The sequence below is a fragment of the Crotalus tigris genome, unplaced genomic scaffold, assembly GCF_016545835.1.
Source record: "Crotalus tigris isolate CLP2741 ecotype Arizona unplaced genomic scaffold, ASM1654583v1 scf7180000017668.6805642782:7212621, whole genome shotgun sequence".
NCBI lineage: Eukaryota > Metazoa > Chordata > Lepidosauria > Squamata > Viperidae > Crotalus > Crotalus tigris.
Window position 1 is genome coordinate 878,183 of NW_024096554.1, and position 26,176 is coordinate 904,358.

The window sequence follows — 26,176 nt, forward strand, 5'->3', positions numbered from 1 at the left end:
ATAGAATAAAAAAGCAGTTATGTACAATTATAAAACCATATATCTTTCCAATGTAATTAACATCCTAGAAATATTTTTGGGGAAAAATCATATAGCTCAGATTTGTTTCTTTGTTTGTATATTTTCTACCGTTATTATTTTTACAAATAATAAATAAGGCACTGAACATATCCAACACAACTTTTTCTTCCTATTTATAAGATTTTATATTCTATATTTCTTTCTGCATTTCATGGCTGAGTAAATAGGCAGATCTAAGAGTGAGTATTCCAGTATAACCAATAAGCTTCCATAGTTGAGGATTGATTTGCAGAACATTTTGCTGGTCATACTACAACTATTAAACCTTGCAAAGTATGTTGCAATACCATTTCAGCTCCATTCTCTGCTGTCTCCAACCAGGAGGAGTGGGAAAGTTTTCTAAGATTTAAGTTGTTGCTTTGATAAATCAATTATTTGTTTTTGAATTATACAGTTTTCCATGTTTAAACGTGATCCCCCTGATTCATTCCCTTAATTTAAGAACAAAATATGATTTGATAAGAATTACAAAACAGAATATAGGCCATATTATATTATTATATTGCTAGACTACATCGACAGTTTAGTTATGAAAGCCTTGGAAAAGATATTCAGATCCCATGATGTGTCTATACCAACAAAGATCAGAACAATGTAAGCAATGGTATTCCCACTGATACTCTATGGAAGTAAAAGGTGGACTTTGAAAAAAGGAGGGCAATATTGATATTGATGCTTGTGAACTTTGGTGTTAGAGTGGACTCCAGAGCACACCATGGACAAGCAAGAAAACAAAGGAATGGATCATCAAACAAATCAAGCCAGAGTTCTCACTTGAGATACAAATAACCAAGCTCAAATTATCCTAGCTCAGACACATTATGTAAAGACCTAGCTCCTAAACAAGCCACAGAAGTCTGGTTTCCATGAAGACCTAATGGTTGTCCTAGTATTAATTTAAAAGTAAATAAACTATATTATGATTTAATATTATGCATGAACAAACTAACCATAAATTCAAGATGTAAATGAAATCCACTAATCCATTGACCTCTTCTCTCCTTTTTTATATTTTTTTTCTTTGTTATACATCTTTTCTATTATGCAAGATTTTTATATTTTGATTATTTTTCCTCTTTTAAACCATGTTGCATTGCTTAGGATCCTAATCAGAAGATTGGTTCCAGCTCAGGCATCTTCCAATACACCAACAGGCCTTGCCATATCATGAGTTTGTAATTCTCCATAGCCACTTTTCTTCTGCTTCAGAGAAAATAAAACTTTTGCTTGTACACTTTTGACTTGTGTATCATCAGAAGTTCCTTTAGAATTATAATTAACTTGTGGATTATGATTAAAAGCTCCTATGTTCCAAAACAAAATTAAATGTTTATACCGCTATACACAGTAATTTTCATGAAAAATGAAATCTGTAGCTAAGCTAATTAAATCAGTGGTTTTCGGAATGTGGTTCCTCAGGAGGGGCAGAGACCACTTAGAAAAAGGCCAGGCATTCTAAGGGGCAACCAGCCTGTCATTTTTTTTCTTGTCATCAGAAGCTAAGCATTTCAGCTACAACCAATTGCTATGTTAATCATAGACGTACAAAGAGAGGTTTCCAACCTACAACCAGTGTCTTCTATTTAAAATACAGCATCCAGGGAAGAAAGGGCATGAAATGATAAGGACTGGTTCTCTTTTATCCACATTGAATTTGCTTGCTTTTGGTTCTTTTTTTTCCTTCTACCAATAAAATTGGGACAAATTTCAAATACAGAAACGTTTTCTTGTCTATGTAAACAAATTGTTAAAAGAGATGGGGGATTTTACTAACTAGAAATGACTTTAAGAAACAGATAATTTCAGGATATCAGATAACCTATATGGTTATATGGTTTTAAAAGAAAATTAGAGAATTCATAGTGGAAACATGGGAAACTGCCTTATGCTCAGCTTATCTAATTTAATACTGTGCATGCTTATTAGTAATAATATTCCATAGTTTAAGTTTGAAAATTTTCCCTCTTACCTAAAGATGCAAAGAACTGGAACTGAAACAATCTGCAACAAATGCAAAATATAATAATCTGCAAGAAATTCAGATATTTAATCACTGAGCTATACAAGTAGTCTTCTACTTATAAATACAGTTGGGCCAAAATTTTAAATGCTGAATGCAGCAAACTTTAAGCAAGACCCCATGTAGCCATTTCATCAGCAACCACAATTCCAGCTCTCCCAGTGTCAACGCTGCTAACATCGGATGTTCTTGCTTTGACAACAGATGAAAATGCAGCCATTTTCTCTATGCTTTTAAAATCAGTTGGTGCTGGGAGTGGGGATTGGGATGAGAGTTCAGTTAGACATAATAATAATAACTGCCATGGGAATCCAAGGACAAACTGGGTCCAGAGCTGATAACATTTGGCAGGCTGGACAGCTGGGGAGAAAGCCTGTGCTTCAAGCTAATTGGGGAATGTGATTTATGACTGTTTATTGGGGGTAGGAACTGTACTTTGTTACTTTGTATCCAGGGGAGGGGAATTTAGTTTTTGGTTTCAACTATGTAGTTGCCGATACTTTCACCCGTCTTTCCCGAATAAAAGATTCTTTAAGGAAAATAATGCCTTGAAATTCTTTTGAAGGGTTTCATCTGTCAGAACCATGACACCCAGTTTCAGTTGTTAGGTAATCTTGGGTCATTAAACAGAGCACTGGGGAAAGGCCTAGGCCTTTTGGGAATTGTGAAGCAGAGAAAGGGCCAGGGCCCTCTCTGCATCCCACTGGGGAGAAGAATCATGAGAAGGATGGTGTTTACTAAATTTGAGATCCATTTCTCTCGCGTGCACGAGTCTCTCTCCTCCCTACACAGAAGGGAGAGCAAATCCATTGGCATGCTGGGGGAATGGATCTCAAATCTAATATCCCCTTCCCTTGCAACTTTTCTTACCAGCTTCCCCACTGATTTTGGGGGGAAGCTGGCAGAAAAGATTGCAAATGGCAGCCATATGATTGCAGAGCACTTGGCAACTGGTCATAAATACAAACAAGTTGCCAAGAGTCCAAAATGTGATCACATGATTAGGTGGAGGCCAAATTTAACCTATAGATAAAACAAAACAGTGATCCTGTCTGTTGAATGACCAATTAAGGTATAGAGATTCAGCCTTTTGTAGAGGGATTGAACTTGTTTAAAGACTACAATTAGGATTACTCTCATTTCCAGACTCAAGAGGTGAATCCTATATCCCTGGATCAGACTAGATCAGGTTGACACAAACTTTGTGTACATAAATGAGGCATCAGTGTAATGCACTCTTACCTGGGAATACCTTTTAAAAATAGTTTGAAACTTTAGCAGATCAAAAACACTGTTGCTAAATCTTGTTAAAATATCCATGGGTATAAATTCTTTTTGAGTGCAAATTGTAATAAATTTGGATATTATCTCGTATGAATCTTTCCTTATTTTAAGATTTGAGGGCAGTCCTGTTATTTACCACTAACCAAAAAGAAAAAAAAAATCTCCAAGTAGCTATCCTCAAGTTAAAAAAAACAAAACACCACTTACAAAGAGAAAGTAGGGTATTTCTCTCTTTATTATTTTTCTGCTAGCATATAGACTGTTTACTGAAAGCAGCTTTTGCTGCTATTTGGCTTCACTGATCCAGTTTTTAATCTGATGGATGCTACTATTTATTTTTCACTGGTTTGTATTCCATCAGTGTTAATATTTTAAATATAATTGAACTTGCATTTTGTTAATCTTTTTTGGTTCTATTTTTTGTGGGAACATGGATCATAACATAATTCATAATAATGTAATTTTTTGGCTTTAAAATTATTTGTAAATTATCTCCAAAGCATTCAGAGAAAAATGGGCTACACATTTTTTACAATAATATATATATATATTAAAAGAACTCTTTAACTTATGCATTAACATTCACTAATTTCAATTTTATTTATTAGCATGATTTATATTGAGCAGCAGTTTTTATTCTTTCTATAGATGAAGGCCTCAGAATACTGTTTACATTTTTGACTAGCTAAATAAATGAACAATAGAGTGTCTTTTATAAAGAAGAATTCCTGGCAAGTATTGATTCCCAAACACATTTAAAACAGAAAGCATAAACACATTGTTATCTTGCATCCTACTACCTACTGTAACTAAGAACTGGGAACTTACTGGAACTGAGAATTTATTATGAGTCAGAGTGTTAATGGCTAGTCCAACCAAAACATCTGCTCTACACCGTTACTACTATAATTCATTTCCTTTTATGTTTGGAACAGAACCAAGTTGGACAGTTAGACTTTTTTTCTTTAAAAAAGAAAGAGAAGAAGCCAAAGAAGGCTGAGTATAATGAAGGAATACTTATATAGGGTAGGATAAGTACTCATAATTTGCCAACAACTATACAAACCTGTATGACTGTTGCTCCAAAGGTGTTTTTTTCTAGAAGTCATCTGGACTTTCTGTGTTTTTTTTTCTTTGAAAACCCAAAGGAAAAGAAAAAAGAAAATCCAGTTGCCTTTTGGAAAAGGCACCTTTGGGACAACCATGACCTGGATGATTGAGAATCTCCATAGATATCTGTATGACTGTTTTATATTCCAGTTCAATGTTTTGCACAAAACACGTATTTATCTGCTTATGGACTTATATCACTAGAGACCTAAAACTAGGCCACAGCCAGCTCGTCCTTCTTCACCTGCAATAACCTAAATTTTCCCCTGCCCAGCCAATACTATATCATACCAGAGGGATTATGATGCAAAGACAGGTGCAAATTGAATAACAGACTGGAGAAGGGAATCTAATCAGGCTCAGGACTATACTATTGTAGCTAAAATGTATTTATATTATTAAATTTAAGCAATTTTGTAAGCCATCTGATTCTGGAGAGAGAAAATCTGTCTTAATGTTGACACTCCCACTACCCCAAAAATTGGCTCAAAATTGCAAGTCCTTCTGTAGTCACAACTGCTACTTGGTGAGCAAGTAGCAGTTGGGGCCAAGAAGGCCTTTACACTCTCCTTGTGTGCCACTTATGACTCTTCCTGGAACAGTAGGCTTTATTCATACTGGTAGTCACTGAAGCCATCATCTCACATCTGGATTACTGCTTTTCAAGGGCATTTACAGTGGGCTACATTTTGTAGCTTCAAGTGATCAATAATATGATGGTTCAAGTAATTATAGGCACTTCTACTTGGAGAGTTTGACTAGCTTATGTATTGGCTTCTAGGTGCAAGTCAAAGAGCTGGTTATCATCTTTAAAGCCTTTCATGATTCGGAGCCTCGATAGCTTCTCTTCATATATCTGTCTGTTTGATACATTTTGGCAGGATGTGCTCATTTCAGGTTATTTCTCTCAGGGATTACCATCCTTAGAGACCTATGAAATAAGCCTCTTCAACCCTTCTCCTCTGGAAGATCATGTGTCCTGACACCAGAATGCCCCTTCTCTCCTGATCTCCAGAAAGCCATATTAAAATATGACTATTCCCCCCCCCCCCCAAGATCTGGATGGCTCCCACTCTGCTGCTATTTAGAAGAATCATAAAAACCTGGCTCTTTACCCAGACCTCTAGCAAGGTAGAATGAGATCCCTTGCTTCATTGTGCTTGCCATTGTTTATTTCTTAGGTTTTATTGATATTATTGCAATTTATTTGTTGTGAGCTGCCCAGAGTTGGGCAACATACAAGTTTAATAAATTATTATGATTTGTTGCATAGACAGCCAGATGTTCAGAATGGAGTGGCATTTTTATCCATCTTCCTAAGAACTTGAGATAGGCAGATGTGGATGTTTGACGTGTTAAAAATATTGTCTCAGGATGTAAACTGTTGCGAATAAAGCTGCCTCTTGAAGGTGATTTTATCAATGCTAAGGGTTTTCAAGTGGTGCTCCAGCTATTTTGGGATTGCACACAAGGTGCCTATTATTGGCACTACCTTTGCTTTCTTTTGCCACAGTCATTCTATTTCTAGGATAAACAGAGAAGTTTGCCAAGTTGGGAATTCAGTGTCCTTGCCATAGAATAGAATGAAAATATAACAGAAAAATAGCAAGAATTTGGGAAATGTGGTAAAATTAGGATGTAGGAATAAACTTTAGGGTAGATATTAAACAAATTAAGATAGAGGAGAGCAAGTAGAGTGTAAGAAATTTTTAAAAATACAGTAAATGAATTATCCAGCAAAGGAAACTGGTTTAATAAAAATATTGATAAAGGAAGGAAAGATGGAAGGAAAAATTGATGTTTATTTTTATAATGTATCTTAAAATATAGTTTTCCTCACTGAGAATAGGCCTGGGTTTGTCACCATTCCTGAACTTATGAAATGTACGCTGTGATTTCAAGTTATTATCTGTATGAGTAAAATATGATTTCTGCAAAAGAAGAAGTTGAAATAAATCTTCTTAGTCTGAGTCAAAATATAGGGAAGACTGGAGATTTGGTTCCCTCAACCTTGTGGCCTGAGTTATTTCTTAGATGAGCTGATAAAAGTGGTTTCAGCTTTGGCATTATAGACTTTTTAACTTTTGTTGGGAGATTTCAATATTCATGTGAAAAACCTATTTGGTGATTAGGCATATGGCTACATCTCAGTATTACTACCACAGAATGATATTCAGTATCCAAAAATCTGGCAGATACCTGGCTAAAGATTTTTCATACATTGAAGGAGAATTTTCCAACAGGAAATTGAAGGCAGAGTAGCCTATCTGGCCCCGGAAACTTGGGAATGAGAATCAGGAACAGAACCTTAAAGTAACTGGTAAACTAATTCCTCAACAAACTGAGATGGTTGTGTCAACTGACAAAAAGATGTAGAATCTTTCAAAAAAGGAAGCTGGGTGCATGAACATCAGGAAAAACTGTAAATGTAGAACTTGATTGGACTGATTTGCAGTGACAATGTTCTGAGGTATAAAAACTTCTGCAGATGCAAATCTAAATTCTTGAGTGTGTAGAAGCAAGTGACCTGTAGCCTAAGGCAGTGGTGGCGAACCTATGGCACGGGTGCCAGAGGCAGCACTCGGAGCCCTCTCTGTGGGCATGCACGCCGTCGCTCCAGTCCTAGGCCTTCAGCTGGGTTTTCTAAAACCTTTTCGCTTTAGGCCTCCGCCGCCGTGTGCAAAAAAAAAAAAAGATTCAATCAATCAAGACAATTTCAACTTCTCGTGGGAAAAAAAAGTTCTTGCAAAATTGGAATTGATTGAACTTTTTAGTCCCACCCAGTCTGCCGTTACCACCGCAGCCATGCCCACTCAATGGGCCACACCCACCCGGCACCCAACGATGCATAAGTGGGTTTTGGGCTGCAGTTTGGGCACTCGGTCTCTAAAAAGTTCACCATCACTGGCCTAAGGATTGGAGAGGGCTAGAATGCTTGAATGCAAGATCCACCTTGAAGGAGCATTCTGAATAGCAGAGTCTTCCTAAGGATGCAAAGGAATCCCAGGAATCTCAAAGGCAACTGAACTGTTTTTTTCCCTTGAGGAAGAGGGGGAAGAAGACATTTTGCTTCTCATCCAAGAAGCTTCATTGTTTCTGGCAGGATGGTGAAGATGATGGAAGGATTAGTTCTAACAGTACTGAAAGTATCATATTTCTTTGCAGTCATCTGGTTATTAGCATTCTCCCTGAGACCTCCTGAGGCCACTTGGTGGTTTATTTGTGTCCCCAGGGTCACTTGTATAAGAGTGCAAATGAGCGCAAATTTTTCTTCCTTAAGAGAAAAAGCAGTCCAGTTGCCTTTTGAAAAAGCACTAAACTATGACCTGGATGACTGAGAATCTCCACAGAATCCCAGAAATGTGCAGAAAAAAACCCAATCATGGCCATGTGTAAAATTATAGTATCTGGACTATAGAAGACAGTGACCTATATCCCTGTACCAAGAATTATATGACAACTGACCCGATGTAATAAATATTTATCAGTGCTTTCAAAAATCTGTTAAAATCTTCCCAGGTAGAAAAGATTAAAATTATACCTATCTGTGGTAAAGAATTGTTTTTTACAATATTGTCCTTGAATCTTCAGATACAGTTAGAACAAAATAAAAACCACAAAAATAAAATACAGATGAATGATAGCATCTTTGTCTCTGTGCAATCAAAATTGATCTAAGGGAGATCAACATGAGCCATGCCTAATCATGTGTGATATGTATGGATCGCAGGATTTCAGCCAAGATTTATATAAATTCTAGATCTAGAAAATTCTAAACAGGCTATGCTCAAGAGCAGAACCCAAGTACTGTATATGAATCACAAAGATCACAAAGAAGAACTTCCCATCATTTCCACTATTCCTACATCATATAAACATACTGCATTCTTTCCTTGAGCCCTTAAGACAGGGAGTGTTATACTGTACACTGCAGAGAAATTACAGTAATTGGAGGTATAACTAAATAAGTAAGCAAGCAGGCAAAATTTTTAAAACACACTGAATTATTTGTGATGTAGTGGGAAAATAATTCTCTTCATAAAAAAAACTTTTATTTTTTGAAGATCAATTTTATTATAACATTCTAAAACAACAGTTCAAAACTGATACTCAGAATTACTATAAGTAACTGCTTATTTTCAAAAAGTATAAATCCTCCAAGTAATTGGAGTCTAACTGAATGACATTTCTCTACTTTCCACCACACAAACTCTTCAAAGTCCCATTCATTGTGCATATACTTTTAGCCACCTGAAGCCTCACTCCAGTCACACAATGTTGCATTGGACTCTTGCACCCGCCCTTGCCTAATAGCAGCCACTTGAAGCCTTGCTGCATTTGCAGCACGCCGCATTAGACTGTTGTGTGCACTTTTCCTCATCCCACATCAGCCATTTATCTGCCTGCCTGCTTGCAAGCTGCCAGGGGCATGGAACTTCCTGCTAGCTTCTCCACTGACTTTTGTTGTTGGACACCAGCAGGAAGTTGTGAGGGGTTCTCACTTAACAACCTGAAAACCACATTTAATAATAGTGATAGGCTGGGACTGCCATTGCTAATCAATGCAGTCACATGACTGTGCTTTACAGATACATTGCTAAATGATGGAAATGTTAGCTCCAATTAACCCTGTTAACTGAGGACAACCTGTATATGTAAATAGGCACGTATATATATAATTTGAACATTTAGCAAAATGTTGCACTGATTTCCCAACCATACAAAAGACAAAGACATAACATATTGTCCTTTATGATTAAAAAAAGTCAATCAAAACTCTTAATGTATTGGACAAAGGATGCCTACATTATTATTCTTACTCTTTTTTTGATCAGACAATATTTGCAAAAAACAAAGAGATAATGCTTTGGATGCTCTCGGCTTAATATTGTTATTAAGATAAACTCTGACAGAAATGCTCACTGTTCACTGAATAATCAGGCACAGCAATCACTACAAGCAAGAAATTAATGTTATTTGTTGTTCATTACTTAGGGCAAATTCATATATTTTAAAAGTTTAAGTTTTCTCTGAGCTTCAAGGGCACAGTATATACTGTATGATTCTTTGTCACATAAAATATGTGACTCCCTAATCAGTATGGACAATAGCTGCTGTATTCATTGCCTTTCTTGTTTAAAGAAAAACTGAAGCAATTAGAAAAGCACATCACTGGGAAGATTTGGCATCACTAAAGTGAACTAAGAAATTACAACTGATATGAGAATCTTATACTACATGTTGCAAACAATTAGGTTCAAACACCATACTGTCACAATGACAGAATATTGTACAGATTTCCTCAATGCTCTTCTTACACACTGGGACTGAAACGCCTAACTGATGGGGATCCAGTTAAGAAAGGAAGATATAGTCTACGATTCAACCTTCCTACAGTTAAAATTGTAACAGCTCAGCCACAGTTTATTACTACGATAATTAGAAAACCTTTTAGAATATCATCTCAGTTATATCTTTCCTCACATATTTTCCCATTATTAATAATGTTCCAAAGATATTAGCAGCATTTCAACTGTGTTTGGCTTGTAAATTATTATGCCTCAAATAGCTGTGTATAATTTGTTTATACACAAAATTATAGATCAAGTCACAAGTAATAGAGACACTTTCACAGTAAGATTGGTAAACTTTTTTTTCCAGTGTTTGAAGTCAGGAGAGGTGGATTAGCATAGAGAAGTTCATCTGCCCAGTTCAAGAGATTTTGTTGTTCTGCTGGTGGTAATCAGGAAAGAATCAAAAACTGAACAGGATCACTCGTTTTCCCTCTCCATTTAATACTTCACAAGCCCCTTTCCAGAGCTCTCAATACATGATGAGATTTAATAAGTACAATGCTTTATGATGTAGTTTATTAAAACAGAAAGTAGACACATCATATAAATAGGTATGACACGTTATGTGACATTGCAAGTTTGACACCTCTGCTATAATACATTTTAGCAACACAATTCCCCCCTCTCCTTGCACTCAAAGGTACAGATTAATCAGTTTTAAAAAGCTTAATCTGGAAAAGTGGATATAAAACTGCAACTTGTTAATAATAAAAATAATATTTAAAATATTTCAAGTCATCTTTCTTGTCGAATTATTTAGGCTTTAGGTAGATAGATAGATAGATAGATAGACTGAGAAGCTACATACAGGAGACGCTATCTGTTCCTTTAAATATAGTTGAGCTTTCTCTTCATATCAGCACATTTGCCATAGCAGAATTTAATACATATCTGAACAATATATATTCATTTTTCATTTCCCTAAGAATTTAACAACCTCATAGCATCTCTTTTGCTGGCTTGAATTCAATAGGTTTCCTAACTACAGAAAAGTTCCTATGTGTACCTCAGTTAGCTTGTTGACTCACTGACAAAGCTTCAAAGGCTTAAACAGAATCATTTAAATCTATTTGGATATTAAATGTCTTGTTGAAAACTACTGAAGGATTTTTAGAGAAATTTACATGTAATGCCTACTTATTCTGATACCTCAGCTGAATTCAATTTTTTGCAAGGTAAGGCTTATGAAAATTCACAGTGCAGACAAAAGAAAGATGCAGAACTGTTTAACCAGCTTTATTAAATTTCAAAGAAAGAAAAAAATACAAAGACAGAAAAGATTAAAAGAGAAAGGGGGGGGGGAAGGAGTTACAGAAAAAAACAGGAAGCATTGGAATTCATTTATTTCCAAGAAAGTGGTAGCTCAAGTAAAATAATTATTTTACCTTGAGAAGGTAGGTAGGGATATTGCTGAAGTCCACTGGCAATTTCAGAAGGAAACGAGCTGAAAATTCACCAGTCTATCAATTAAAAAGAAAAGAAAAAACGAGGATCTCAATATTGAATTGAGAGTTTGCATTCCTAATAATCTGGAGACATAACTGAAACAGACTGAATTTTTAGAGTTGTGTTAACACACTAAAAGCTAATCACAGAACAAGCAAGGTGTCTGCAGCAAAGCAGACTCCAGTGATAGCAAAATATCTCTCAATTATGTCATTCCCACCTTCCAATTATAATGATCATTATGCGCTAACTCCTAACTCAGGTCTAATGGAATTCAGATCTTGTGGGGACCTTGTGTCCAGTTTCAGTAGATGTATGAGTTGCGTCCTTCCTTAGAAAAAAAGGCCAAATATAAAACTTGCCCTAGTGATATCTTTTAAATACTTAGTCTGCATATTCTGTCAGTACTACATAAACACTTTTTTGAAAGGACCAAATGATAACTGATGTCACAAAATGTAATTCTTGAAACCTCCTGTGACTCATACCTGAGCACTGAAAAATTTTTGAGATTTTGCATTCCCCCTTGAATTTTATGAGACTTCAAGAAAAAAAACCTTTGCAACCCTTGCAACATATTTGAACAATTTTTAATTAATTGGTCTAATTAAATTGCATCTCCTGTGCTGCTATTTTATACAGTTTTTATAAAAGGATTAACTAATGAGGAACCAGCTTTTTAATCACTATATAAGGATCACTACATTCTCAGATTATTACACATTACCCACATATTACACATTATGAAGAAACAATGGTTGGTGATCAGCTCTATTATATAGCAATATTCTATTGCTATATTATTTTGGAAAGACACCAGACATTTTTAGTCAAATTATTACCAATCTGGTCACATCAGATGTTGCATATCATAATTAATTTAATTCATAACTTTGGTCATTCAACAGAAGAATCATTCAGGCAGGACTGTATGCCCCTCAAGTTAGGCAAGTCAGGAAACAAACTCCACAAATCTCACTAAAAGTATACTTTATTGATATACAGACCAGGGGTCCCTAACCCTCCCCCCCGGAGGCCAGGGGCCAGTACCAGGCCACAGCCCATTTGGAACTGGGCCGCAGAATGGTGGGCAAGAGTGGATCAAAGCTGCATTTGTGAAAACAGCACACATGAAATCATGCCTTCTCCCTCCCCATCCCCACTGCCACTAGTCTGCCAAGCTGGAAAAGTTGGAGACCACTGATATAGACCACAGTAACACCATCTTGAAAGCGTGAATATTCCCTTCTATACTTCGAATAGAGGTAGTCCTTATCTTATGGCAATTGGTAACAGAATTTCTATCATCATTGTTGTCATAAGTAAAGTGAGACCCAATTTTACGACAATTTTTACAACTATCTTTAAGTGAATCATGCAGTCATTAAGTAAATCCGGCTTTCCAATGGGCATTTTTTGCTGGAAATGGACAATAAAGGTCCCAAATTATGGAGGTGGTGTGACAGACAGGTGGTGTACAGGTCACTTTTTCTGAGCCATGGTAACTCTGAACTATCATTAAACAAATGGAGATGAGGACTACCTGTACTCTAATGAATTAGACAAGAGTCAACACTTTTTCCTCTGTCAGAGGATTGCTGGTTTTCATGGATCCCTAAATTATATAGATATGCACAAGCTTACCATATTAAAACTACTATTTTAAATTTACCTACTGTATTTAATAGTTTATTTTTAATATTTTATTTTTATTTAATATTGTTTTACTGAATATGCAGGTCAAAATTTAATTATTAAAAATAAATGGTATATACACATAATGAAATCATTTTATTCATTGTACCAGTCCACAAATTAATGCATCATTTTAAGGAGTTACTGAACCAGAGACTGAGAACTCTGTTCTTTAGCTACTTCCTAAAACTAAAAAGTCACTCTGTGAGTGAGATGGACAGTTTCTAAATTTGATAAATAAATAAAAACAGGTTCTATTCTGCTTTAAATTACTGCTTACAATAAATACCTAGAATCATATCCAATTATTTTATTTTTACATGCTGTATGCTATTTCACAATGGTATACAATCACATATTGCTATTGAATCTGCAACTCAATCACAGACAATTTTCTTGGAAATTACCCTGAAAACTGGAGGGCATCATCTCAATATCAAGTGTTGTTGTTACTTTTTATTGCCTCTTTTATTGGAAAAAGAAGGAAAGAGAAGGAAGCATTTCCTGCTCTGGTCTCTTGCATTTTAGTTAAGCTTGTAGAATTTATTTAATTAGAATAAAAATATTTATTAAATGTTAAGATCACTGAGAAGTGCTTTATTGCATTCATAATCTTCAATTCCACATAATTGTTAGCCATAGTTGTTTACCTAGGAAACAAGTTCAGGCAAGGTAATGGAATAAAATTGCTAAACAGCAGGAAGGGAGAAGAGAAACAAAGGTAAACTGAGTACATCTATTTTAAGAAATACACACCTAGGACAAACATCTTCTCCAAATCAGGTTATAGTTACTATGGAAAGGAATCTCTAGTACTGTAGTACTCTTCTGTTGTACTCTTACCCAGTTGTTCTTTTTGCCAGCATAAATTTCCATGTTCTCTCCATACTGAGGTTCTTCAAGTAATGTTTGATATTCAAACATGAGCCGGGAGCTCTCACGTAATCGGCTGCATTGAAACTGGTGATACTGTTGTACAAGTTCCTTTACAACAAGCAGGAGGCATTCAGGATTTGAAGGATTCCAGCAGGCCAAATTCTGTTCAATCAAGAGACAAGTTAACACACGAATAATGAAATTTAATCATATTTGAATTGTCCAAAGTGAGTTTTGGACCACAGGTCAACTTGCATGTTTCTTTTATTTGCCAGAAAATCAATATAATTGTGATCACTGAAACTGATGGATCTTTCACTTGTGGTACTCTAGGTTAAAAAAATTATAAAAACACTGAGCACTCACATTATTTTCCTTCTCTTTTGGTGAAGACATATGGGTACAACAGAACAAAAAGAGTAACACACCTAGTATTTTAACTTCCATATTGGCTTTCCATAAACTTCCAGATGCAAATCAAAATATTTCCTTGATTCATAGGTATTGTTAGATCCCTCTCTAACAGCAATCAGGACTGGAGCAGATCAGCCAAACAACAATTGAATTAAGCAATCAATTAAATAAGAATTGAACTGAGAATGGAATAATTGCAGCACATTTTAGAAGCAGAACCTATACATAAGAAATTCAAAGCCGTTAGATTTGCCTTTTTTACTCCTGTGCTTTCAGTGTACTGGAGTGGATGTCAATCTCCTCTGAGAAAGTGAAGCAGTCCTCACTTCGTTACTAGCTACATCGGTGTAAGAACCCACTCTTATATTTATCTATTCAAGACTTTGGCAGAGGGGAAAAAATTTAAAGGGGGAAAATATGGGCAATCAAGGCAAAACAAGGCTATATATTGTAATATATCTATAGGTTTCCTGGTCTTCGTACCTGGTCACAGTCCTATAAAAATCATTTAACCCAGTAAATTCAGAACACCTAGCCCATTATCTGCTTCCATAATCTAATAATATATAAAAGATTACTATTTTTATAGATTTGTAAGGCACACAAAGGGGTAGAAACCTATGCAATGCACCATCATTTTGATTCAAAGATAGAACTTGAGTTACCACCTCATATTCAGCAACCATTCAAAATTATGACAGTTCTGAACAAGGGGGACTTATGATCACTCCATGAAACTGTGGCCATTGAAGTGGCCCAACAGTCACGTGACTGCTATCTGGTACTTAGGTGCCCAGCTTGCAATTACATCACAGTGAGCTGGAGTCACAAAATTGCCATTTGCAACTTCCCATGCCAGCTTTCCACAAGCAAAGTCAATGGGCAAGTCAGCAGGTAAAGAGATTGCAAGACATTCCTGTAAGTTGCTCCTGTCCTTTTTCAGCTGGGGAGCCCTGCTATCAAAATTCTCGTCCCACTTGCCATCATAACCCAAGGACTACCTGTATGGAGCCATTTTGACCTTATCATTGGAGTACTCAATCTCAATAGAACACCTTGACATTAAAAAAGTAAGATTTTATAATACTCTCAACTGAGATTCAAGAGGCTGCTTGCTTTGGCCAGCTACTGACCTGGAAAAGCAGTCATCAGTGTCCCTCTTTAAATGCCAATGAAGGAATTACTTTGATGAAGATCAGTCTCATGATATTTCCTGTAATAATCTCAAGAGTATTTCAATCAAACAAAGGTTCCCTTCTATCACCACCAATACCCTATAATGTTCTTTTATTTCACTAACTCCTGAACCAAAGAAACTCTTAATCTGTCTCCTCTATTGTCTATTTTCATCCTATCAATCAACTCTAGTGGAATTCTGTCAGCTGTTTTTCACTTTGTCAACAAGTTCTACCCATGATTATATAGGCTCTTTTATGCAAGCATTTATTACTCAATCTTTTTTTAAAATCCGAGGAATACGATCTAAGATCTCAAAGATTTCAAACTATCTATAAATGCTTTTCCAGCTATCTGAAACTCACAAAAGTTTGATTTCCTAATACACAACTGGGGAAAAAAAACCCCACAACTATATTTAATTTCACTTGCCTGTAAATATAAATGATTTTATATGAAATTAAATTTTTGTTCTGTCTCAATCCATTCCTTTATAAAGTGTGGGCTCCAATAGTTCATTCAAAGGTTAAGAATCTTTGTGTAGAAAAATCTTGTGCATTCCAGTTTTGTACATGCATTTGTGAGATATTTAGCTTACATATGGACTTTGGGCATTTGTACCTTGCACAGCCAAGAGAGTACAAATGATTTGGCATCTGATATATATTGAATTAAGATTAAACTCATTATCAATCATCTATTAGACTTGTAAAAATAGTTTAACAGAAAGGTTTCCCACCTTTCTGAAGTACAGACTGCTTTTTTTAAAAAACCAACAACCTTGCATTACACAATTAGAAGTTAATCAAGATATGCATACTTCCATTTCTTTTAATACCCTTTTCACAAAGCTGAAAGCTTAACATGCCTGTTGACATTAATACTCAATAAGAAATGGAAATAACCTTTCTCCCATAATTATGTATTATATTACTAATATTTTGTTAAAGATGTTATCAACATTTTACTAACTGTTCTATACAATAAAAGAATTTTTCCCCAAGTATTATTGAGCTTGAGGAACTTCAGTCACATGACATTAAATAAACGAAAGAAACAAATGGTGTCATTTATTCGCCACAAATAACTTGTTTGTTCTTCCCAAGAAGTTTTGCATCAAAACTAAATTTTATTAACTTTCCCACCCAGATTCATTAATTTTAGACATGAATAATTTTAATTAAATTTAGTTCTAAAGCCAAATAGATTTTTAACACTCCCCCCCAAACACATAGCAGAAAAGTCATAAGGAAAATTTAAAAAGTGGCAAATCCAGGGCAATTTTAATATATTCACATTAGGTTAAACATTCATAAAGCCTGCAGTAGTTAGAATTAATTTCTAAAATTCTTCTCTACAGATACCTTTATTCCCCATATATACTCACATATTACTGGAGCCATAGAAAAATATATTACTTAGACTAACCCTTCAAAATATTTTCAGCCTTTATAAATTTTCTGCAAGCTTTGTATAGAAGATATACCCTAGTATGTCAATGTTGTTGGCCACAAAATACTTTCCACATTTTATTTCTTTAAACATGCCCTTAAAATATATATTCTTAATTATTTATACTACAATTCTGTAGAAGTCAATATTAAGATATAGTTATGCCAATATCAGTATTCCAGTTATATGAGTAAATACACTTGTACTAGAGATAATTATCATATCTTAATCACAGAGAAATACGGTATCACTGATGGTGTGCCACCACAAGGATATGGCAATATACACTGGCAGAAGCATCATGCAGATGACTACTTATTTCCTGGCATGTTTCAGGCAGTATGATGGAAGACAGTTTTCTTGTCTCTACCAAATAAGTACACTTCCAGGAAGTAATTGGTACACTTGATTTTGTAAGTTAATACACAGAATACATTTGCAACTTGGGCAAAATTTTAGCAAGGTATCATACAGTGCAGGGATCACTTTCTTATTGATTTGTGTAATTTTTTTCATTTAAATGCTGCACATATTATTTAGGTGAATGAAATGTTTTGTAATATAAGACTGTGTCCATTTCTTTTCAGGTTGGTAGAAGATAAAGGAAGTAAATGGATGATTAAGACCAATAAACCAATTAGGATCAAGAAATAAGAAGAATGTATCATTCTAAATTAGACAGCAGGAAACAAAGTAAAAACTAAAGTTCTTTGTCCTTGCCTACACACTAAGTGCAGTCTTCCATACTCGTTTGTAAAACAGTCACATTTATGACTTTGCATGTATCTTACAGCTAAGTAAATAAAATTGCAAAAAAACTTACAGGATAGAAGCCAATTACTGCTCAGTCGCTGGATATCCCATATATTCTACACTAATACAATCTGTAAGTAATTAATTATAATGCTTTACTTTTATTAATTCATTTATTGACATCATTTATTGACTCACTCAAAAAGTTAATCATGCTGGGCGTGATCAGTAGAAAAACAAGAATGGACTGCCCTCTGGTACCAGGATGGTACCAGGATCACTATGGCAGATGTGAAGGATGTGGTAAAAGACAGAGGAGCTGATCCATAGAATGGCTGAGGCTGAGGGACACAACTGAATGGCTGACAATGACTACTTTTATTAATAGGGCAATTGCTTAAAGAATTATATGTAGCATCCTTCTATGATTCAGTTCTCTTAGTATAACAATGTAAAAAGTTCTAAATTAAAATCTAAGAGCTGACACTAAAACACTTTTCTAAATCACAGTCTTCCCTTCTTTCCCTCCTTCCTTCCTTGCCCACCTCCCTACAAAAGACTGCCACATAGAATGAAAATCAGAGTACCTGTTCTGATAAAATAAAGTTACAGATTGATTAGTAGCGAACAACAGAAAAACTAATTCACTCCATCTATAAAAGTTGTTTTATTAGCCACTTTAATACATACTTTATATTTCCAATTTACAAGCTTTAGGCAACAGCACCATATACAGAAATATAGGTCCCCTTCTTAACCTCATTATCAATGGCAAGAAAAGAAAATGAAATACATTATAAAGATTAATACAATTTAAGTCAGCATGAGGGAATGTTATCTACCTTATTTTGTAGTACTGTAAGAAATGACACACAGTACAGTTGCAATCCTGAAACAGCCAAATTTAGTTCATGGACTCTCATTACAATTTTGACTCAAATGCTTTTATTTATTCAATCACTTATAGCCTAACTTTAGCTATTGGGATATTATTTTTATACTCTTACATTGCACATGTGGTATGACCAATTTCTCCAACTAAGAAAAGTCAGAATAAGAAGCAACTTAGACTTGTCAATAAGAGAATAAGCAAATAGTTTCTTAATTAAATGGAGCTTGTTTTTCTTAAGAATGTGCTTAAGCATCCAGGTTGCTGGAATATCTTCCAGAAACGTGACTTTGAAGAAGACAGCTTGCTACTGTTTTTCCTGGCTACACTACAGAAAACAGCAAGATCTTTAGTTAGTGTACTTTCATATTTTTAGGAGGAAGAATTAAGTGCAGTAATTGACAAGGAAAATAAATGTCAAGAAATACAAGATATTAAGCCCTTCAGAGTGACTAATATTAAAGTAGAGCTTATCTTCACTGATTAAAAAAAAGATACAATTTCAGTATGCCAGCAAAATAAAAATGTATTTGTGAACTTAAGCTATAAAAGTTTTATTTAAATATTATGAAGCACTACTACACAACAAAAAAACACAAAAAATTAAATTTATTCATCACTAACATTTTCAGCTACATTCAACTGCCTCTGATTTTTTCCACCTGTGTCTAGTGCATAAGTGTCAAATTTATTCACATTTTAAAGCATAGACTTAAAATATCTTAGAGGTTGACCACAAATTTGTAGAGAGCAGAATTCACACAAACTAGATCAGTGATGGCGAACTTTAGAGACCGAGTGCCCAAACTGCAACCCAAAACCCACTTATGTATTATCGGGTGTCGGGTAGATGTGGCCCATTGGGTGGGTGTGGCCCATTGGGTGGGCGTGGCTGCAGTGGTAACGGCAGACTGGGTGGGACTAAAAAGTTCAATCAATCAATTCCAACTTTGCGAGATCTTTTTTTTCCCGTGAGAAGTTGAAATTGATTGATTGAACCTTTTTTTTTTTGCACACAGCGGCGGAGGCCTAAAGCGAAAAGGTTTTATAAAACTCAGCTGAAGGCCTAGGACTGGGGCAATGGCGCACATGCCCACAGAGAGGCATCTGCGTGCCAGCTGTGGCACGCGTGCCATAGGTTCGCCACCATGGAACTAGATGTTCCCTTTGAAGGAAAATATGATTTTTTTTATGAATCTTTTCTCTTTTTCATAACAGGGCTAGAGGCATCATTAGGAAATCTGGAGAAAGTAAAAATCAAAGTGAAGTAATATCTCCTTTGACTATGGTAGCATTTAATTAGCAACTGGAGGACAGCAAATCAGGATCAACATGCCCCTAAAAATATCAAGTATGAAAGCTACAGACACTGTATTTGCAAAGAGCTGCATCAATAAATAATAACTTGAAATCAACACTAACTCTTTTGACAATTCTATGATTACCTTATCTAATATGTGAAAACAAAATCTCTATTTACATTCTTCAGCATTAAAAATAAGTTATTTCAACGACCCTGATGAATTATATAGAATCACTAGCTTGCTGGTATTGTATTGTCTACTTTCATAATGTGATAGAAACTTTTTCAGAACTAAGTATGCTTACCTAAAAGTTACCACTAATGAAGGAAAAAAATACTGATCAGGAAGTCATATCTTCTAATTAATATGCCCCTATTTCTTTTCCAATTACAAAAGTGTCATTCAAAGTAATATTTTAATTTATACTGCCACACATTCATATTCACAATGATAAGGTTGGAGTTGCTGTGCGAGAATGGCATTTCTGTTTCAAACAGACATTATGAATTAAAATAGGATGGAAAATTAGATTAGTCTTAAATAATAACTAATGCCTGACTAGTCAGTCAAATTTACAAGTACTTCTTTCTCCCCTAAAAATGTATATCTCAGTAGTTTGAAACTAAAGGACATACCACAAATGTAAAGGATTTGCCACAACAAAACATACAAAGTATGGTTGAAGAATATTGAATCACTGCTTTCTAACTATACTGCAGTTGTTATACTTACTTGAAATCTCTGTAAGAAAGGAAACAATATGTTAAAGTGCAATTGTAAATTTATTCTGACCATGTTTCTTTCTATACTATATAACAATTAAAGGCTATGTTTCTTGATTAAATACTTCTAATACAAAGTATCCCCACTGTGAGTATACTAATAGAATAAATGTGTTAAATGCATGTAAAATGATAGAATTTATATTCAAAATTATGAATATAATTTTTGTGATAGTGCTTCGGCTCTGGAATTACTTCTCTAGTGATGTGTGACTAATACATTATATTTTTTTGCATCAAGTCAAGATCCTTCATTTGTCCATGCAGTTTTAACTTATAAACTATGGTTTTTGCTGATTTTTATTGCCTCTCATTTTTCATTATTACAATTTGATTAAAGATATCTAATAATTTTTAAATATGAAACATTGTACTTCTCTACTATAAACCCATATATATATATATATATATATACATATTTTTAAAAATTCTTCTTTTAATATTCATTTTTTAAAGAGTGCTATGAAGCGTAGTTCCATATGTTAAATACAAATTTATGACTATGACTAATGTTCTCTCAAGTATATTTATTTGGTACATTCATTATCCACTAATATTCTGAAACCAGAAATTCAAGATCAGGTCTAATTTATGGTCAACAACTGAGTAAAATTGTCATATCTATGTTTTATATATATATCTCCCAAAATGAACGAGCTAAGGATGTCACTCTTTAAAATTAAACTAAACATTCAGGTACTGGACCACTCTTTGAGATCCCTTTCTGGATGCACGTCTGATCTTTTGCTGATGGAAGATATATAAAATATATAATGAAAGCAAATCTAGAAAACAAACCTATTGCGTAGCAAGCAAAATTACAGTGAACAAGGTCATCATAAGTACACATAATCCTTAATAAATCATAACTGGATCCCAATATCTTGGGCAATTTTCATCCTCTCTCCAACTTTCCTATTTTAGGAAAGGTTGTTAAAAAATAAGTCATACTGCGACTTCACATAGTACTGAAATAAGCTGCTTATTTAGATCCCATTTAGTTGAGCTGTAGGCTTAGCTTGGGACTGAAACAGCATTGACTGAACTTTCGGTAGGAGCAGGATGGAGATACTATATCCATACTGGCTGTCCTTGATCTCTCAGTGATTTTCAAGTTAGGGGCACAAACTTTTAGTGGTTCTCCTCCTTTCTTCCTCAGTCAGTGTTGATGGAGAGGAGAGTTTGAACCCACAACCCATTTTGTGAGGTTCCTCAAGGTTCACCACCACCTCCACTCCTCTTTTACATCTACACAAATCCCCTAGGTGAGGTCATTTGACAGCACAAAGTAGATATCATCTGTCTGCTGATGATAACCACTCATGTGTCCCTGGTCCAAGCCAGCCAAGTGATGCTATGTTCTCTCTCAGTATCTGGAGGCTGCGTGGGTGTGGATGGGGAAGAACAAGCTTCAAGAACATGCAAGACCAAGTGATTGTGAATTGAGGCCCTCCTGGATCTGGTGAATTTCTATCTTTATTTCTAGATGGGGTTGCATGGCCTCAGACAGAACGAGTATACATTTGGTGAGTCCTATTCAAAGAATAAATGGCAGCTATGGCCCGGGGGCTTTTGCACAACTCCATTGTGTACCAAGTATGCTCATTTGTGAATCAGGTGGCACTATGCATGGTCACCCATGCATTGGTCACCTCCCAACTAGAATACCATAATATGCTCTACCTGAAATAGACCCTGAAGAACATTCAGAAGCTGCAATTGATCCAGAATGCAGCATCAAGAACAACTATGGACATGCCACAGTATGCCCATGTTACAGTTTGCCAACAGGCTTTCATATGTAATTCAAATAATTTGGCTCTACACCTTCCTGGCATAAGGCCAGGTTATTTGAAGAACTGCCTTTTTCCAATTGTCTCCATTTGTATTATGAATTAAAGAATATTATCTGGCCAGACTCAGGAAGTGTGCTGTTTCTGTAGCAATGTCATTCCTCCTGAGATTAGATTAGCTTCAACCTGTCTGAGCCTTTGCTAAGTCCTTTAAGATCTAGCTTCTCTTTCTGGGAAGAGAAGGGTTAAAGTTTAGGAAAGGTTTGAACCTGTGAGTTAAATGAATTTCTTGTTGTCTGGGTTGTTCTTGGCTGCCATTATTTAAATATGTCTTATTTATATATTCTGTTACAGTATTATATACAATATTATATACAATAACCACCCAAAGCTGCTCATATCAGATGGTGGTCATATAAATCTAGTAAATTAAATAAAACAATAGACAAAAAGTAAAGTGTAAAATAATGTTCACATACTCACAAAAGACAAAACTCTTTCTGAGTATCCAATCTTGTTTATTTTCCAGTAAAATAAAAATCTTAGAGTGATTAACAACTAAATACCAACTTGTAGGATGGCATAATACAGTTAAAATACATAATACATTTAACCAAATCCCTAATGGAACAGATCAACTTGGTAAGTCATCTAACAAAATACACTTATTCCAATATTTAGGGCCACAGTTTAAAAGTAAAGCAATTGAACTGACAAAATGACAGAGAAATATACTCACATGTAAGGAAGAAGGATCAGGTAAAAATTCAGCATCCTCTCCAAAGATAAAGTCAGGTGGCAACTCAGGATAGTGAGCATTAAAAATTATATCCCCTTAAAACAAGCAAACAGCAAAAAAAAATAATTTACCTACTGTCACAGAAAAAAGTAAAACACTGACTTTGATCATTACACTAACACGGTTAGTGCTTTCTACTTCTCCAGTATTGGCTTCTGTATTTGTCTTGTTTCAAGAAGCCATAAATACTAATCACAGTTTATTTGGCAAATATTAAACTATGGCCAATATAAAATAGCAGGCAAAAGCTTCTGACCTGATCATAAGTATGCCAGACTTTGAGATGTGAAGCATGTATGCCTAAGGCTTCTTGTGGCTTATTCTTCTATTGCTAAAATCAGATCACTTTGAAAAAGAAAAACATTTTAACACTTTTTTAAAAAACCAGCCATTGTTGGAGAGCAACTGTCCCAGTTGGCAGGCGGCTGAAGTGGGAATTAATCTAGACTCACTAAATAAACACAGGAGGGCTAGGTCTGATCCCTCCCCCCAAATGCTTTTGAGCCTTATCTAGTCTTTCCCAGGCAAAAATTAGAAGTCTGAAGAGATTCCTATATTATAGACCTAGAACAATAAAATAGCTAGTTTGAACTCTATACATGTAGGTTTGGTTGTTTGCACCTGGCAAGTATCATTCGATGGTCATCAAAAAGAACTTCCTCAAATGTCAAAAATGAAGTTTACATCGGTGAAACTATGATTGAATTTAATATGAAATACCCATTTATTTACAAGATTAAGTAGACAGGATTGTTTTGAAAATCTTTTTGGAAGTAGCTGTTTGCCCAGAATGTAAACTATACTTCTATGCTCTAAATTAATGCAGTGTTCTAAGACTTTTTTTTTTTAAAATGATTTCCAGAATATGTAAATCTAGTCTCAGTGGTTATAAACAATGGTTTATTCAGGACCTAGGCAATCATGTCTTATTCAAAAATTATGGATGATATAAAATATAGTTTAGTACATTTAAAGAACCCAGTTACCATTCCTGATTTGTCTCCAACTACTATAATTTTGCACTGTAAAACTCTTTGCAGAATACCAGCTTTAATCATTTTTCAAGCCCTTGCTTCATCTTCATCACAAAAAAAAAATAATGTTTCATCTACTGCTGTCAAAAGATAAGCTAGTACTTTCCTTTCAAAGTAAAGTAAATGTTGTGCTTCCTTTGAAAAAGGTTTGGAAGAGAGGCTTCAGAAAGGACAGGAATGGAAACACAGCACCTCTAAAAAAAGCCTTTTTCTGGACTCCTGCATGACTCTGATTACATGGCTGCTTTAATGAGTTAACTCATTAAAATAGCTGCATCTTTAACACAAATAGGCAGCAACATAATTTTCAGGGTCATGTGAAAGCCTGAAAAAAGCTATGGTTATTTTAAAGATATGCTACTTTGTAATAAATCCTTTCCAAATCATTTTTAAAACATACATACCCCCACCAATTAACAATTAATTTCAGTAAATGTTGCTATCTGTTGTAACAAACCATTAAAATTCAAATCTTTTGATGGACTTCAGAAGAGTAGAAGCTATGCCTCAAAATGCCATGCTTCAAAATATTTTATCTGAATTTGCAGTATGACAGCTGTTATGATTGATACTCTGCAGAAAAACCAAAAACTCTTCTCATATAAAGAGGATGTACTAGTACCCACAAAGGAAGCATGCCCTCCTGCTGAGAAACAAATCATGGGCACATTTTCTTACTGCAACATTTCTATGGCCTTCCCTCATTAAGTTCTCCTGTTCTTAAAGATAACAACTATACATCAAGGAACAGGATGTCTGAAGTTCCTTACAAAGATGTCTTTTAATGACTGTTTCACTATTACGAAATATCTGCCAATAAACAGACAAGATCCTCTAAGCAGCTTTTTCACTATTAATTAATAACTATATTATTTCTGCTTGTGCAGTTTTCAAAATATATTGTTTCTACCTAGAACGTGACATACATAGCATTTTTGGTGTAGGTAATACAGATTTGCATATTCATAAAGGCAGAGCTCTAAAGAATGTCACAAATTATGCCTCCATATTAGAATTTTTCATTTTAACTTCATTCTAAGATGTAGATTAGCTAGCACTTTACAATACATCACCCAAACAATGATATGGATGAAAAATGATTCCTATTTTCTCCTGTATTAACCAAAATGTTTGGGTTTGGATCATATTTGCACTCTTCTTTTAAATTAAGCTGCAGGAATGTAGAAAAATCTCGCAAAACCCAGAACCTGTGAATACATGACATTTACATTGCAAATGACATAGTTCATATCAGTGAACAAATGACAATATTTGCCTTGTCTGCATAACAATGTCACTGCAAGTGATATACTCTGATTTAAGAGAAACAGGAATTCTAGAATCCATTCATCTCAATTGGAAATTTAGGTTTCACTATCTTTATAGTGTGTGGGGCTGTTATGTGTGTTTTAAGAATTGCCTTGACAACCCAACTACTTTCAAATAGCAGCTTGCCACTCAACTGTTGTGCCACTTGTGACTCAAGCACATTTAGCAATATGATCAAAAATTCCTTGAGATTTACACTGAAATGCAGTTTAGAACTTTAATAAGTGGTTCGCCATAGAAAGGTAGAAAAGATGAAGTACACTCATCACCATCCTATCTGCTTTTTCTGAAGTGCTAAGTATTCTTTTCAAAATGTTTAAATATACCGTACTCTCCAAAGAATATTTAAATATAAGAGTAGAATCATATCCTATGTTCCTCAAAAGATTACTAATTCATTTATTTATTCCAATCACCAAATAACCCTAGGTAGTTTTACACACTAGGATTAATTATTAAACTAGTCATATACTGTAATTCTTGGGTGCTTGATTTGTCTTGCAACTATGTAACATAATGGTATATATTAAATTATTGTCAACTCCTTTCTATTATCCTGTGTAATAGAACCTTTTCAGAAAAAAG

General features: G+C 34.9%; 1 protein-coding gene across 5 annotated transcripts in view; it reads right to left on the minus strand.

The window, feature by feature from the left end:
- Nucleotides 1–26,176, minus strand: part of BABAM2 (BRISC and BRCA1 A complex member 2) — a 145,015-nt gene that overhangs the window by 107,528 nt on the left and 11,311 nt on the right. For all 5 annotated transcript variants that reach the window (XM_039337058.1, XM_039337059.1, XM_039337061.1 and 2 more), the window contains exons 4-6: nt 23,169–23,263; nt 13,834–14,028; nt 11,235–11,309 (exon numbers count right to left, since the gene is read on the minus strand). In XM_039337058.1, the coding sequence (XP_039192992.1) occupies nt 11,235–11,309; nt 13,834–14,028; nt 23,169–23,263 (365 nt within the window). The remainder of the gene's footprint in view (nt 1–11,234; nt 11,310–13,833; nt 14,029–23,168; nt 23,264–26,176) is intronic.